At 31.6% G+C, this 17,042-nt stretch overlaps 2 protein-coding genes across 2 annotated transcripts; one reads left to right on the forward strand and one right to left on the reverse strand.

Moving 5' to 3' along the window:
* The first annotated feature begins 97 nt into the window (after window positions 1-97).
* On the forward strand, window positions 98-12,178 carry LOC125051316 (centrosomal protein of 290 kDa-like). Its single transcript, XM_047651541.1, has 21 exons — window positions 98-624; window positions 701-742; window positions 818-850; window positions 922-945; window positions 1,022-1,045; window positions 1,334-1,357; window positions 1,435-1,458; window positions 1,518-1,602; window positions 2,013-2,098; window positions 2,176-2,295; window positions 2,492-3,340; window positions 3,428-3,614; window positions 3,697-5,159; window positions 5,319-5,447; window positions 5,550-5,751; window positions 5,818-8,471; window positions 9,279-9,536; window positions 9,877-10,024; window positions 10,413-10,548; window positions 11,476-11,590; window positions 11,984-12,178. The coding sequence occupies exons 1-21, from the start codon at window positions 277-279 to the stop codon at window positions 12,098-12,100; spliced, it is 7,068 nt and encodes a 2,355-aa protein (XP_047507497.1). The 5' UTR covers window positions 98-276; the 3' UTR covers window positions 12,101-12,178.
* A 428-nt stretch (window positions 12,179-12,606) lies between these two features.
* On the reverse strand, window positions 12,607-16,838 carry LOC125051249 (integrin beta-PS-like). Its single transcript, XM_047651461.1, has 8 exons — window positions 16,669-16,838; window positions 16,067-16,476; window positions 15,175-15,664; window positions 14,768-15,102; window positions 14,577-14,687; window positions 14,194-14,401; window positions 13,634-14,027; window positions 12,607-12,892 (listed from the first exon to the last, which is right to left on the reverse strand). The coding sequence occupies exons 1-8, from the start codon at window positions 16,798-16,800 to the stop codon at window positions 12,687-12,689; spliced, it is 2,286 nt and encodes a 761-aa protein (XP_047507417.1). The 5' UTR covers window positions 16,801-16,838; the 3' UTR covers window positions 12,607-12,686.
* Window positions 16,839-17,042: the final 204 nt, after the last annotated feature.

The raw sequence follows: 17,042 nt of genomic DNA on the forward strand, positions 1-17,042 counted from the left end.
TTTTTTGGCAGTTCGGATGTTTACAATCCAAGTAGTTGGTGATTAATTTTGCAAAATAAAAAAATAATAAATCAGTTCAAAAATGACATTCCATTTCAAACTACCGTTCCGTCCCGATTTGTAATGACACATCAAAATATTTGCAATTTTTCGACCATTTACACTTAAACATAAGTTTTAAGCTTTTCACAATCGTATTGTTTTATAAAATGGATGGTGATGAGATGTAATTAAGGAAACTGTGTTTGGTAAAATTGATACATTTATTAGTCGGCAATGTCTTTCATAACGAAAAGAGAAAGAGTTTTCAACGAGTATGATGTGTATGATTTGCCATCACGGAATGAAGGGAAGTTGAAAGCATATTCTTCATGCACTGACGCGCGAGCTTGGTCCCACTTCTGTTCCGACAAGGCTGAACATCTGGTCGAAATTATTAAAAAAAATAACGAATCATGTCGGCCGAAGTACTTGCCCACGGATGTGATTGTCAATACTTTAATGGTAGCGAAGAATGCTGAAATAGGTCGCCTCAAGCGCAAGATTGAGGAGTTTGAACAAATGCTGGCTGCCTATGATCAGCTTGAACTAACAACGGAACAAAAATGTGATATAGCAGGTGCTGTAAGTAATGAAATTCGGTATTGTATTATCACATATTACAAATCTTGAGGATGTTAATAACTTCTCCCTCTTTCAGCATGCTTCTATTAAAGCAGCTAACAAAGAATTGGATGAAATGGTCAGTACTATGAAATTTTATGTTAAGGTTATTATTTTATATTTATTTGAATATTAATAGCGTTTTGTGTTTCAGTGCTTGGATTTGGACTTATCTGGATTTACAGAGGTGAACTTTAGTGTAATTTAAATTTTAAAATTTCATATGATATATATAATTAATAATAATTTATTTTTCAGGGAATTGATTCTGAGGCGTTTGAGGTATAACCTTTTTTATATACTCCGTATGTACATTATATTGACTTATTAACAACACTTATAATTTATTTATTTACAGACTGGTAAATCAAGAGGTGATGAGGTGAGTTTTATTCTTCGAGTATGACTTCTTTTAAAAGTTTATTTATAATAGCGGTTTGCATATAGTAAGTAATAGTGAGAATAGTAAATATGCAAATCTCATAGAAAAATAAACTAATAGTATTTTGGATGAGCTGATAATCGCGTAAATAAAATGAATTATACTTTTTTATCAGGCGATATAAAGCGTTTTACTCTAGAAAAAAAAAATCCTTTAAAATGACGATTTTTTATGGTCGGGTTTCAGTTTAGTCTCTAATTAATAAAATATATAATATTGTTGTTTCAGACTCAAAAGTCAAAAGGAGATGAGGTAGATCTGTTATCAATTTTTTTTTACATTACTGTTATTTTCCATTTTACAATTATTAACCTAACAATTTTTTTTAGAGCGGAAAGTCGCGGAGTGGACTGGTAAGTAAACATTTATTTGATTACGTTTTATTTTTCTTACAAATAATGCAAATTTACAGTGGGAATTTACGAAATTAAAATTGGAATCTAAAAGCAACCAAGTTGGACAAGGTGAAGTTTTATATGCGGCCGACGCAAGCACATGTAAGTAAATACTAAACCACCAAAAGTAGTCCTTAAAAAGTGAATTACTTTTTTTGACATCACATAAACATCTTGAATCATAAAAAATTATAAATAAAAGTAATATCAGCCCTGCGATTCTGTAACTCACTTCACGAACTCACACAGCGGTTTTCGCATCGGCGGTCGCTCTCAAATCAGTCGTGAAGCAGTCATTTTATGATTTGGCATTCTAATAAACAAACTACAAGCTCCCACCTTTTCAGAATGCCAAATCATAAAATGACTGCTTCACGAGTGATTTGAGAGCGACCGCCGATGCGAAAACCGCTGTGTGAGTTCAAAAGTGAGTTACAGAATCGCAGGGCTGAACTTATATTATAAGTAACTTGAATTTCACGTTTGTAAATTTAACTTTATTTTTTTAATAGATGCCTCTGATCCAAGAATTGATGACATGCAAGATATGATTATTAGAAAGGATGCCAAATTAAATGCAATGCAAAATAAAATTGCTGTAAGAATTGCTCATTGTAAAAAGTTTAGCTTTCGTATATCTAAAATCGTCGTAATCATATACGTCAAATTTTTCAGGTTATGGAAACTGACATATGTGAACCATATTGCCTTTATGCTCATATTTATACAGCATTAGAGAAAATATTTTCTACGCTTTGTCAAAATGGGAAATATAAACATTATCTAAATCTATTGGTAATTTTGGTTTCCTATATATCATTTATGTGCAGACAATTTTAGACAGAAGGCCTTTTACTACAGACAAGTGTTGTTCCTATTTAATTTTGATTCATTTTTATAGCAAAATTCCTAATTGGTTTAAACTTTAAATATACAGGGCGATAAACACTCTCTGATTCTACATACGTACATAGAGTTTTATCTATTTCAGACAGCTGATAAAGACACCCGTAGTATCGATATAAAAGCCAAAATACTTTTTAAAATGAAAGTATTGGAGAAGTTTTCTCTTGCACTTATCGCTCCGTGTTCTCAAGAGTACGAGCAAACCTCCTCAGCGCAAGACTGTTCTTGTTATCGTGCTGAAATAGTGACAACTCTCGCTCTAACGACAGCAGAATGTGGTAAGAATAGCATGGATGATAGAAGAGCGCAATTGGTAGCCGATATAATAGACAATCAAGAAATGAAAGAAATACTCAGTAAAGAAAGTGTAATAGTAAAATCTGATAATAAACAGGATGAATTTCTTCTAGAGAGCGATCACTTAGAAACTGACAGTTTGAATAGATTAAAGAATTTACAAGCCAACTACGATGATTTGGTCAAATGTTATGATAATTTAAAGTATGAGAAAGATTGCTTATTTTTACGTTGTCAAAAATATACAGAGCTTGAAAAAGAATGTCAGTGCATGCAAGAACACTTGCGAGAGTATAATCAGCTTTGGAGTGAAAAAGAGTACTACAGGAAACGTTCGGAAGACTTAGATGTATTAAAGGAACGTTACTATATATTGTCTGATGAGACGTGTAACGTGGAGGCAAAACTTCAAGCAGAATCTGAAATAAACAGAATAAAGTGCAAAAATATAGATTACTTACAAAATGAAAATATCGCTTTGGAAAAGAAGCTGCAGGAATTAACTGTGTTATTTGAAAGAGAAAAAAGTTCAATGAACTGTAAATTGAAGGAATATGAGTGTAAAATAACGTGTCAAGATCAACAAATAAAAACATTATCCCTTCAAATAGATAAGTTTATTGAACAAGGACACCAGGTATACATTTTATAAATAATTTTCATATTTTTTAAGTGCCATAGGTAATAAAAGATGGTTTAGTTCATTAAAATTATTAATTTTCAGATTATTTCTGAAGACACATCAAAATCGGTAGAGTTGTTGAATGAAATTGAAAGCCAGAAAGAACAGATTAATAATCTTAGACAGGCTTTATTGTGCAATGAAGAAGAAAAACAAGTACTTCAAGATAATTTTGAAGAAAAACTTGAATTGATCAACGAATTGAAGTTAGAAATTGAGAATTGGAAGGGTGCGCAAATTACATAATTTCAAATGAACTATTATTTAAGATGACATGACATATTTTATATTCATTTTTTTTTTGTTTATAGAAAAATCTGATAAACTACTACACTCTAATATTTGCCTTGAAGAATATGCAAGAGATTACCAAAACCAAATTCAATATCTTCAGAATCAAAATCAATTATTATTTAAAGAAATAGAAGGTAAAAATAAGGCCCTCGAAAACTTTAAAGAAATTATCGACTCTAAAACAATAGAAATTAACAGTTTGACAGATGTGATAGAAGCTAAGGATAGTAAAAATATTCTACTCCTGGATACTTTAAAAAATACTGAAGACATGTATACTGAAAGCTTACAATCATTAAAAACCGAAAACGATCTAGCAATTGACATCCTTAAAGCCAAACAGCATGAAAGTCGAGAAATATTAGATACTATAAAAACATATTTATACAATGATCCTGAACAAAATAAACCTCTATCGATAAATGAAATCCAACATGGCGTACAAAGTGTTGACGACAGTTCCGATAACATAAACAATAAAACTTCTGTTTTGCTAAACGAAATCAATAAATTACACGATATAAGCGTACGAAGTTTACACACTCTCTTAGATGAAAATATTCATTACAAAGATACTCTTGACCTATCCAGGCGGCAACGTGATGAATTAGAGAATAAATTACAACATTTAGAAGAATTAACCGTTGAGTACAATGAACTTAAATATTCATATGAAATCTTATTGAAAGAGAAAGGTACGCTGGAAAACGAATTGAAAATGAAAAATCTTGAGCTTGATGATTTAATAAATTCTTTTCGGCTGACTAAGAAAGAAAGTGAAGATTTAAATAAACGTCTTGACCAATCCGAAAGTTTAAAAGAAAAATTTGTCGAGATAAATGTCTTGTATAAAAAACTTATTCAAGAACGCAGTGCATTGCACCATGATTTAAAATGCAAAGAAAAAGATCTCGAAAATATCCAAAAGTCACTCAATAAATGCACACAAGATAATGAGATGCTAATGAAGGAGAATCGTAGATTTATTGATTTAGATAAAAACCTTGCTGATTTGAAGGTCTGTTGTCAAACCTTGGAAATAGAAAAGAAAGATCTTAATAGCATTATCAACGATAAAGCTCAAGAAATTAACTATTTGTATGACAATTTGGAGAATAAAATTGAAGAAAATAAAAAACTACTGCACGAGATTGAGCAAATGCAAATAAAAGAACACACTGCTCAAAGTGATATCACAACTCTAAAAGATGAAAATCTGAACGTTCTTCATGATTTAAAGTTAGTTCAAAAAGAAAGTGATAGTTTACTTGAAAAATTAAAATACTATGAACATTTACAATTAAACTTTAACGACTTAAAACAGACGTATGACGAAAAGCTATCAGAAAATCAAACCATTAAAATGGAGCTGGATAAGCTAAAATCACATTTAGAAGAAATAACAAAAGATAATAACTTATTGACACAACAAAATGTGGACTTATCCAATCATTGTCAGCACTTAAGTGCTCGTGCTGCGGTAATTTTTTTATATATTTGTACTATAATTTGGTTTGGAACCTGTAAGGTTAATATTGATAATTGTTTCCTGAACGCTTAAACTAAAACAAATAAAATGTAAAACAAGTCTTCAAACATATTTAACCTGTAAGTATCTAAAAAATAATTGTTTTAACAGATGAATGAAGCCTGTAGTTCTCCAAAAAAATATCTCGAAGAAATCAAAGAAGAAATCGAAATGATGAAAAAGGATAAAATTATTAGTCATAAAAAAATTAGGGAGCTGGCAGACAAATTAGATGAATCGGTAAGATATTATACAACTTTATTTAAATAATACTATGTATACTACATAAATAAATATTAAATGGTCATATGCGTAAATTATATATCTTATCTTTATTTCTAGGACGCAATCATTTTAAATTTACAAGAAGATATAATAGCGCGGGATAGTAAAATTGCTACATTGCAAAATTATATAAATGAACTTCAAGCAGAAGTGACCCATCTTAACAATAATATTGCTTATGCTGTTGAATCTAGCGAACAACTTTTAAGTACTAGACATACAAAAATGGATGAATCTTTAAAACAATTGGAAGAACACCGTAAGTTACGAAACGATAAAAACTGTTATAACCTTTTTGTTTTTCATAAAAATGACTGGTTTTCAGATTTAACGGCGACCCAAAAAATAGAAATGGAATTATCCACATTGAAAAATGATAATGTGAGCTTAGAAAATCAACTTTTAAATACAAAAACCAAATTAGAAGAATTCCATAAAGAAAAACAAAACCTGACTGAGGAAATCGCGTACTTACAAGACGAAAGATCAATTACATTACAAAATATTAAAGAATTAGAAATTAATTGTGTCGGCGATAGTAGCTTATGTTTAAATGATTGTAGCATTGATGATGTGGTAACTTCTTTTAATAGAATTCGACAATGTATTGAATCTAAGCATTCAAAGAGTGCTAGCTTAGAACAAAAACTACTCACTGTTCAAAATTCATCAAAATTATTATTAAATGAAGCTAAAAAAATTGTAGAAAATGAAAAACAAAAAATATTAGCAGAAAAAGAAGAAGCAATAAAAGAAAGAGAACGAATGGAAAATCAGTTAATTGTTTTAGAAGCTCAGTTACGAGAGCAAATAGAACAGGATCAAGAAATCATAAAAGATTTAGATGCCAAATTGCTTAATCAAAAACTGATGTTTGAAAAAATTGATGAAGTTAGGCAAAAGTATGTAACTAAGTTAGAAACTGAAATACACAATATGGAAGATATGTATAAAAATTCATTAGGTAAAATCAAAGAACTGCAAGACAAAGTTTTATCGGCGTCAGAAGATAATACTAAGAAAATTGAAGATATAGATATAATTTCCAAGAGTTTAGAGAAAAAATCGAAGGAAGTTAATTATTTACGAAAATGCATTGATGATATAAAAAATAAACCTTTAAAAACCACAATTACTCAAACTGATGTTAATCATTCTGATGAAGTTTGTCAAACTGATTTGTTTGAACGAACTGAGAAAGAAGTTAACACAATTCCTAATAATGATATTATTGATAAAAGTGGTACAAATGTTGGCCTAAGATTGCCTCGGGATCTTACAAAGAAACATAAACCGTCTTTTTCAGATCATGATGAATTATTATTAACTTCATCAAATCTGGACTTCATTAAAAAAGTTTATTTAGATTATAAAATAAAAAAATTAAGTCCAACTAAATTAGAACAATGTATCATATCTGGCAACAATAGTGATGAAAATTACCATAATGTTGATGCAATTCCTGGGAAAGTTTCTCCGGGACCCAATGTGAATGTAATGAATGATATTGGAGCCCATCATAAAATTATTGACATATATAATACACATTCAATTTTTACACATAATACAGAATATAGTAGCCCGGGAGGAGAATCGACCTTTGACCTGTCAAATGAAGACAGTAAAGAATATGCATACGAAAATAAACCTAAAACATATGAATTTTCAGGCCCATCGACAGATAATGATTTATTCTTAATATATAAGGATAGTGATGATGTAAATAGATCTGATCCACATACAAAGTCTTCATTGCCAGATCCATTGCATTCTACCATTCGTGAAACTCTTAATGATGTAACAGAAGTATCTATAAATGATATATTTGACAGCACAACTAAGGAAAATGAGTTACTTAGTTATCAAGATGACGACAGTGTCAAGCCAAAGCTTACTTTGAGTTTACCTCGAGTTGCTTCTGAAAGTTTATCCAAAGGTACAAATTCAGAATATGACAAAAAATCCATTGATTCGTATACTGTGGCTATTTACACTTCGCCTATTACAATGCCTGATGAGTATGACAATATTTCAATTCTTACAAACTCTCCTGCTAAAGACCTATCTAGTTATATAGATAGTCATAAATCTCTTACTCCAATTGACTTAATTAGTGAAATGCGTGATGACTTATCATATCAACTGGATTCTCCACATAAGATTACTGTTATCAATCAAAATAAAAAAATTGGTAAGAGAAAAAAAGATAAATTAAAAACATCTCCGCAGAGAAGTGAAAACGAAAGGCTTACTACTGAGATAAGTGCTGACAGGCACAATAAAGAAAAACTTCAAAAAACTACAAATCTTGACGATAAAAGTATGTCATTAAAGGAAAATATTGCGAATGACACTAGTAATGCAAGTAAGAACAAAAAAGGTCCAAAACACTCTAATTACGGTTTAAAATATATTTTGGATTCAGTTCAACAAGAAGTTAATATAAAGAACTTTAAAAATAATAGTGTTCACAGGAGTCATAGTGATAATATTATTAAAGATGGTAACAATCAAAGTGGATCTAGGTCCTGTACCTCACTATTAAAATCTTTATCGGATTATAGGAAAACTTTTGCATTCGGCACGGAAGTTAACAAAAATGAGAAAAGCAGGCAGTCGTCCTGTTCCATAGAGCGTGGTGTAATGGCTAAATTAGACAACGTACATGAATATGAAAATAAAATAAAAGATTTAACTGATACATTGGAAAGTATTGAGAAACATTACCAAAAGAAAATAGAAGCTGTTAAAACTCAATATGATAATAACATTAAGAATATAATAAATGAACATAATCAAGGCGTTGAAAGCATTCAAAGCTTACATGATGAGACTCTTCAAGATTTTATAAAAAGTCACGAAAGTGAGGTTGAAAACTTGAGAACAATGAGCATTGAAGCTATGCGCAAAGTTGAAAAATTAGAAAAGGAAAACAGAGCTTTAAGAATAAAATTGCAAGGTGAAAATGAAGCTACGGAGGTAAGCTTATTTGGATTTATTTTTACAATAAATTTCAAGATTTATTTTGCCATTAAGTTCCTCAAATAATATTGATTACACTTGTCTAATATATAAAATTCTCGTGTCACAATGTTAGTTACCATACTCCTCCGAAACGGCTCGACCGAATGTTAAGGGTGGGACGGGATCACCCTTAACATTTTGTTTTTATTTTTTAGACAAAACTTTTTGTATTTATTTTTTTATGATACAGCATACCAAAATACATACGACCCTTAATTTTCACCCCTCTACATCAACCCCTATTTTTTATTATAGTAGATAGTTATATTTATTAAACTAAATAAGTTTCCTAGAAATAATATACATGGCAAAACGACGTTCAGCCCGGTCAGCTAGTAATATATAATATATAGATAGATAAATGCCACCTTGAACAAAGAAACAAGATTATTTATTGTTAAGGCGTAACATGGGCCGTCCTCATACACATTGTGTACTCTTATAAAATTCATAATACCTAAAAAGAACTATAATCTATACTATACCCTACTTCATATAATAATATAGAAGACAGTAACTTCTGATTCCAATAAAGTTACTATAAGTGTTTTGCCAGCTAAAATTTTTTCGGGGGTATGTAATTAGAAACAATGCGCATAGATAATCCAACTTTCAAATTTTCTACTACTTTTTGTAATCATTTTAAAAGTGTAGAAAAGACAGAATATATAATTATACAATACTTACTATCATAACACGCAATTGCACCAACGGTAACTCTAAGTTATAAAGTTAGCCTGAATATACTCTACTCCACTGCAGGAACCTATAAAATTCCCGGACACGAGAAAACGGAGGCATAAGAGAAGTGATACAAGAACGCTTACGACGACGAATATTGAGGCTTTTAATGTGAAACCTAAACCTCGCTCACACGGACCTTGTACTTGCACCTTGGATACGAACATTTCGGACACAATTCGCACTATTTTCGAACAAGTCGATGTCGATCAACGTCGTATGGCTGAACAAGCATATACCAAATATATTGCCAACAAAATTATTAACAATAATGTTGAGGTGAGGTACACACTATTTAAATTAGTTAGTATTTAAATTATTTAAGTACAGCTACTAAAAGATAAGTACTAATTATGACTAAATAATAGTAATTAAAATGTTAATCATATTTATAAGTAATACCTCTTTGTGCAACAGATAGTAAATATTGTATGGTACAGACTGACGCAAATGGTCTATTGATTTCAGTCAGGTAAGATTTGGCGTCACAAGAGAATTTGTATAAAACACGTTTAATAGTTTTGGGGGTTTTAGAAATAGACGAATTAGTTGTTATAAAATTATGTAAATTAGTAAGTTCTAGTTACATAGGTTAAAAAAAATTAAATATTTTTTACAGGCGTTGGATGCGCAAGAGCTAGCCTTCCTTCACCTTAAAGTGTGTCGTACGTGGAAATGTATGTTGAGTGAGGAAGAGGTTCTACAGAAGCGCATCGATTCTCTGGAAAGCGAATTAATGAATAAGCAGCGACAAACAAAAATACATAGTAAGTTACTCTTCTGCCAAAACATCGAATCTGATGGCAAAACCTGAAGGGGTTTGTACTTCAATCTTTTACATTTAATACAACTAAAGTATATCTATATCATAGATAGATAGATGTCTCGTACTATGAAAAATGGACCATTTTATAGAATCCTGTCTTTTCGGCTTACTAATTTACCTTCGACCACTATACTAATTGGATTGTGTCAATTTACAGTCTTAGATGACGGTAAGTATAAATAAAAGTAATTTTTTACTCTCTGGGGTAGACTGTATGGTTCCAATAATTTACTTAAGATGTTTTCAACGAGGATATTTATCATGCTTCTCTAGTTGAGAAGAACAGGAACGCATGAACAATGCCGCATTCTATGAAAAAAAAAATACAGTTGCAGAACTGGATCGTAAGGTGGCTGTAGAGAGGCGTCGTCTTGAGGAAGTCCGCGAAGCAGTTTGCAGAAATACGCCAGCCGTTTCCAGGGATACCAGTCCACAGACCTATACAACTGTTCCCGAAAAGGAATCGTATGTTTACTGATCACTCCCAACCACAATCTCTTTAATAATGTGTCTCTTTAATATTTCGTACTGCCTTCCTTTAGAATAAAACATTTAGTCTTATTCAAGGAATTCTATTAATGTTCCTTTCATTCTGGCTTTAATTGTTAGATCCAGTAAGTTGCTGTGCGATTTTTTCTATCGTAGCCAATGGTGAATAAAATCGGTGAATCTGATTGAAAATGCCTTGTTTTACCTTTCTAGTTTTAGTATAAGATCACGCTATACAACGACCTTCACCGAGATGCTTATTTAATGAAACTTATTTTATATTTAATTTAATATGTCAATAAATATAATCCATATGGGTTGCCTAGCAAATTTCAGTCCAGAGTATGTTTAATTAATATTTTAAAAAAAAAATTTTTTATAATTTGCATGTAGTACATTTTTTGAACTTTTTCAATCAATATTTTTAATCAGGGTAGTATTATATATGTATCACTATAACCTTCTTTTATACTAAAGATGTATATATACTTTAGTGTCACATAAATAATTAATTGATTAAAAACCACCTAACGTTTGCATATTCTATAGGCTTCATACGTTCGATTGGTATAGAATTTATCTAATAATCATACCGGTGAAATGTTTAAAAAAATTTTTTTTTTTAAATTAATTAAACATACTCTGGACTGAAATTTGCTAGGCAACCCATATGGATTATATTTATTGACATATTAAATTATATATAAAATTAGTTTCATTAAATAAGCATCTCGGTGAAGGTCGTTGTATAGCGGGATCTTAAACCATTTGTATTGGTGAAATAAATAAACTGTCTTTGACAAACCCAGAAAATATTGACATACGTATGACATTGTTATTGTTAACATTACTTTGTCTCTGCGATTCAAACTTTCCGTTCATAATATTGAAAACATGGTTTAGGTGTAAATGTTGTTCGATCTCCTGTAACATTCAACCCAAAGAGAAATTGTCGAACGAAGACTTAGTTTCTTCGGGCTCTTTGCGCCCACGATGGCCCAAGCAGGAAAGCAACAGGGTATGTTAGAGTTAAGATTATTCCATAATATCAGAGCTACTATAATTTCCCGAATATAAGATGAATATATGTTCAATATTTACGACATAGGTTTACAATCTATATAGCTAAGTTCTCACAAAATTTTCGGTAATTAAATGTGTGCGGTGTATATCAAAATTATTGTCTAATCATCTATCTATCTTATTCATCTAATATTTGGAATTTAACCCTATAAATAATAAAACTCTATAAATAATAAAATCCGTTAACGAGTTTACTAAAAGGATAAATAATATCTATGAATAATCCAATAAAACAATAATCCTTAATACCCCTGAATATCTGTTTCATTTTGTTTGTTGTGAAGAAACTACTATTGCTCCATCTGTAATAAAATCCCGGTTATTTCAGGCGGTGTCAGCAAAGCTTGATGCAGGAGAACGAAAGGAGAAAAAGCATTTTCACGATGAACATCCGATCCGTTTGAGGCGGTCCCACGATCGGACAAAGAAGACACATAAGAAATGAAGATTTAAGCGGGATATGGAAGATGTAGGTGTAATTTAAAATTTCGTGTTTCCAAATTCTATTTTTTTATTAATTTTACAATTTATTTATACTTATTTAATGTAATTTAAATTTTAAAAGTTCTTAATAAAACATTAATATTATATATGTGTCTCGATTTAGTATAAAAAATCCCAAATCATATATTTTTTCTTATAGTTTAAGCTTTTCTGTAAAGGATAGGATTCAGAGTCAACTCCCATGTCAAAATCTAAAGCTGGGTATCCACTATGTTCGCGAACTTCTTGCGCTCCGCGATCCTGCAACTGCTCCACATAGTGGATACCTTCGCGCTCCCGGAGCGTGCAACAGAGCGCGCTCTGCGCTCCGGACGCTGGCGGTTTATGAGTGAACATACGTTTTTGACTTAAGGGAGTTGCCTAACGTTAGTTAACATGAGTTATACATGCAGTTTTTAGTCAAATTTAACGTCTAAATTTGACTAAAAACTGCATATTAAATGACATTCACGAGCCGGATATAGTATTAATGTTAATGTTCATCATTCTTTCCCGATATAATATATTATAACTAGTTCATTTTCTGATCAACTTCTTCGATCGTAAGCTGGATTACTAAAATTTACTGCCGGGGTTCTGTACAATGGGTTTGATACATCGTAACCGGCCGCAGCAGATTCTTTTATTAGTTTATTGTACTCCCTTTTATCATGAGCGTCTATGAGAAGCTTCCAACCAATCACCATGAGGAGACCAATTAATAATACACCACCGATTGCACTTCCGACAGCAACTAAAATAATATATTTTATTATTGATTATAATTTCAATCCCAAATAAATAGTTGGGAGATCAATGCACGCATAAATTGTATGTAGCACAAATTTGTAGATTCTCCAAAAAAATTTAGCACTTCTCGTAACGAACCAACAGCAAAAGAACTGTAAGTGTATCTTTCAGTGGAGGATATTCTATTTGATCCATAGGTAGGATTGTAACGCAAGCGAATATATATGAGAGCTAACTGGAAATATATCCACAAAATAATTTTTCAGTGAAAATATTATTTAATATATAAAATAAATCAGTTATATCTGAGTACTTATCTCCTCATACAAATAATCCACTTTTTGTAACAGCAATTTGACAGAAAAATACGTATAATTGCAATGAGGCTGATTTAGTTTTTAGGAGTAGTGAAAACTTTTAAATCATACGACCCTTAAATCGTTATTGATTTGAAGTATAATTACTTTAACGGTCTGTTTCACAATGTACGGATAAGTTATACATAAGTTCCTAATTAGCTATTTATTATTTATTGGTAGGATAAGCACTATTGTTGCGGTTCACGACTGTCAGATTCGTCACATAAAGTCCATCACAAGTTATGAGTCCGATGAAGTGACAAATAGCACATTTTATCTCTAAATAATTTATGTGTTGCATAGCTATTTGGTACTTTATTCATACATTGTGAAACAGACCCGAAGTATAGTAGTTACATATTAGGCCTATAGCAAAGAAAACATACCCCAAATATTCGCTTTAGCTCGTTCATCTAATTCATTCTGAATTACAACTTCCAATGTGTTAATAGATGCTATCGGATAATAGTATAAGAAGGTAAGTGTTTTGTCATCTTTTAAAGCTTTGTGACACCATTTTGCCTTATGTTCGCGCCCAGGCGCGTGCATTTCTGTCTTATTAACAAGTATGACACCCGTTGTCGTTTGATTGTATTCTTCATCGCACTTTGTTTTGTTATTATAGAAATTACATAGGGCATAGTCCTCAAGCTCTTTACAACGCTTCTGCGTCAACTCTTCGCAATCGTCGCAAAATTTTCCAGAGCATATTTCCGTTGTACCATTCTGTCGTTGACAGACACATTCTCCGCACTTGCACTGTCCTCTTCCAGAACACACCTAAAATATGTAACACTCGAATAAACAAAGATCTACCGTTATTACCAGTTATAGATAGGACACCCACACAATGCTTCTTAAATTTAATTATCGCCTGTATATTGTTAGACAATATACAGTCTATGTTGAATTAAATAAAACTATAAAATACGTAATTTACTCTTACTTCGTTGGAAATGGGTGCCATACAACTATGTTCATCATCTGGGCATCGGCAGTCATCGCCAATCCATTTTGGTTCACATGCACAAGTACCATACTGACATCTACCATGACCTGAGCATAGAAGGCCACCTGGTCGAGGACAAGCATTGTCGTCAAATTGGCAGAAATCCCCAGAAAATCCCTTTTTACACTCTTCACATTTACCGCACCTGAGACATTGAAAAAAATCGATCTACACTCGGTTGGAAAATTACGGATCACCCGGAAGGGAGTACTCGGGCCTGAGGATGCTTATGTGGTCTGGTTTGCGTGTAGTAAAGGCATTATTATGAGAAATTAAATTTTCTGCAAAATTGGCTATATGTTTTATTAACATTAATTTACCTGCATATTCCACGACCACTACAGTAGTTCGCATCATCAACATTTGCTTTACATTTATCAAAATTAATTGTATTTGTGTCCGTTCCTTTACAATCACATATACTGCCGTATCTAAAATAAGAAATAATTGGTCTCACTACACTCATATCCAGTGCTATAAGTATTATATTTTCCATTATCCTTATTCTTACCTATCATCATTACATTTACATACTCCACATTGGAATATACCTGCGCCGCTGCACAAAGTTGAATTCATTTCTCCCTTGGCCTCACAATCACAATGACAATCGATTTCTAGTTCTATTTTCAATTTTTCATCCAATGATACTGGACCTATTTCCAGCGAATATTTCATTTTCTTCTCATTGGATGGACATGAGTTTATTTTTAAAAAGCCTTCCATTTCTAAAGATTGCTCGTGTTTAATCTCACAAATACCACTCTTTGTACAATCAGGTACAATCTTTGCTAATTGAATAGGACGAGGTATATTTGAATCAATTACCACTGATCTTACTAACCCCTACAAGATATATAGAGATAATGAGATATTGTTAAGATGTGAAAAAAAGTTAAAACTGATTTAATTACTTACCAAATATTCGTTTATTATCATATCGACAATATTACCGGTTAAGGGAACATATTTCGCTCCAAGAATTTTCTTTTCTAAAGCTTCATAAGATCTTTGAACTTTGGGGTCCACAGCGAATATTATCTTGATATTGTTTTCAGTAGCAATTTTGTTGATTTGACTCACTGAAGGATAGTCATACGTTAGTGCTTCTGAATAGGTGTTATTATCAAGATGACATTTCATATCATTAGGCTTTATAGCTCCAACAAATTTTCCATCTCCTGCACTATGATATACACCATCGGTGCATAAAACAATGATACGCCTTGCATTGTTTCGCCAATCTATGTTGTCTTTACAAACCATTGCTTGCATTAAAGCATCGAAGGCAGCTTCTGGGTCATCATAATTGGAGCCGTCCGGTTCGCCAATATTTTTAATAAAAAGTTTCACGTCATCAGTTAACGACAAATGGTTTTTAAAGGAATATGATTTATGAAGTGCTAAACTGAAAATTATAAAATCATTAAATATCTTAACAAATATCTGCACACATGGTCAGTAAACCAACGAATAATCTAGGCTATCTAAGGTATCGCAGGATATATATATTTTTGAATTGTTTACTCTACTCCCCTGCCATTGTGTTTAGGGACTTTTTCGATGTCTTACATTTTTACTAAAAAGATTAGTTATGACGTTTTACGCGTCTCGCGAGATATATTTTTATTTTCATGGGCGAGCTGGGCGCAATTGCTTGCGAAACCCGTTCTTTCATTTTTGTTTGCCTCCTTTAGATATTTAATATTTTTTTCGCAGAACCGTTCCTGGCACGGTCTGTGGCTGTAGGCCGATACGGTACCGCAGGATATTATGTGAAACTAGATTATTTTCTTTAATAATGACTTACTCCACAAAAGGCATCGCTGGTTTTTCTACATAGCTTCCAATACCGAAACGAACATTATTGGTAAATCTAGTCAATTCTTCGTATATTTTGTTAGCTTGCCGAATAAGCGTTTTCGTATGCTTCTTCATTGTGGCAGAGTAGTCCATGACATAGTATATATCTAATGGATAATCTTTAGCAGGTTTATATTTCATTTTGAAAGGAATTAATGCATTAGGACGTGCTTTTATTTGTAATATTTGAGGCGTAAATTGCACTACTTTTGCTCCATTTAAACCGACATTAAATGTGTCATTTTGAACGACATTGAAACTTGAAATCTCTGGGGGATTATAGTAGTTTTCCTTGCACCAATCATTGTTTTTTTCAGCATACTCTAAGGTTTGGCAACGTCGATCATCGTGTTCTTTCTGAAAATAAGGTAATGTTTAAACTTACATCTATCCATGTCGAAAGAATAAACATAACTTCAGATATTTCTATCTTATTTTGGAACTTATAGTGATAAGAAGAAGATAAATAAAATTGTTAACAGAAATGTCTGTTGCACAGTAATATTTGTAATTCGATCTTGTATGATATTAGTGATTAAAAGTACTTACAGCAGAGCACCAAACACACTTGTCTAGATTGTATCCTATACAACCACTACATGTCTTGAAATTTTTACAATTTGATTCACAATATACTAAATTTAACTTAAGATAAAGGCATATCAAAAACACGACCTTCATTGTTTAGTTCTGATATTATGTGTGATCCTATAAAGTATGCTTTGGTTGAGGAAATGTTATAATTATTATTGGTTTACAGGAAGATAAATATAATATATGCGTCATTATTTCGGACATTCCAATTCAAATTAATTACATTTAATATTCCCGTTTTGATATATTTATAAATTAATAAAATAGATTTATATATTATAAATACTATTCTTAAATCTTATGATTTTTACTAAAACGAAATGTCCAAT

This window comes from Pieris napi, chromosome 7 (genome assembly GCF_905475465.1).
Source record: "Pieris napi chromosome 7, ilPieNapi1.2, whole genome shotgun sequence".
Taxonomy (NCBI): domain Eukaryota; kingdom Metazoa; phylum Arthropoda; class Insecta; order Lepidoptera; family Pieridae; genus Pieris; species Pieris napi.

What these genes read in the sequence shown, in the direction of transcription:
- LOC125051249 (XM_047651461.1), bottom strand. Translation starts at nt 16,800, where the DNA reads ATGAAGGTCGTGTTTTTGATATGCCTTTATCTTAAGTTAAATTTAGTA. An exon ending in CCAGCGATGCCTTTTGTGGA is followed by an intron (nt 15,665 to 16,066) that starts GTAAGTCATTAT and finishes TATAATTTTCAG; the next exon opens with TTTAGCACTTCATAAATCAT. An exon ending in AGCTAAAGCGAATATTTGGG is followed by an intron (nt 12,893 to 13,633) that starts GTATGTTTTCTT and finishes ATATTATTTTAG; the next exon opens with TTGCTGTCGGAAGTGCAATC.
- LOC125051316 (XM_047651541.1), top strand. Translation starts at nt 277, where the DNA reads ATGTCTTTCATAACGAAAAGAGAAAGAGTTTTCAACGAGTATGATGTG. An exon ending in CAATGCAAAATAAAATTGCT is followed by an intron (nt 2,099 to 2,175) that starts GTAAGAATTGCT and finishes CAAATTTTTCAG; the next exon opens with GTTATGGAAACTGACATATG. An exon ending in TTATTGAACAAGGACACCAG is followed by an intron (nt 3,341 to 3,427) that starts GTATACATTTTA and finishes ATTAATTTTCAG; the next exon opens with ATTATTTCTGAAGACACATC.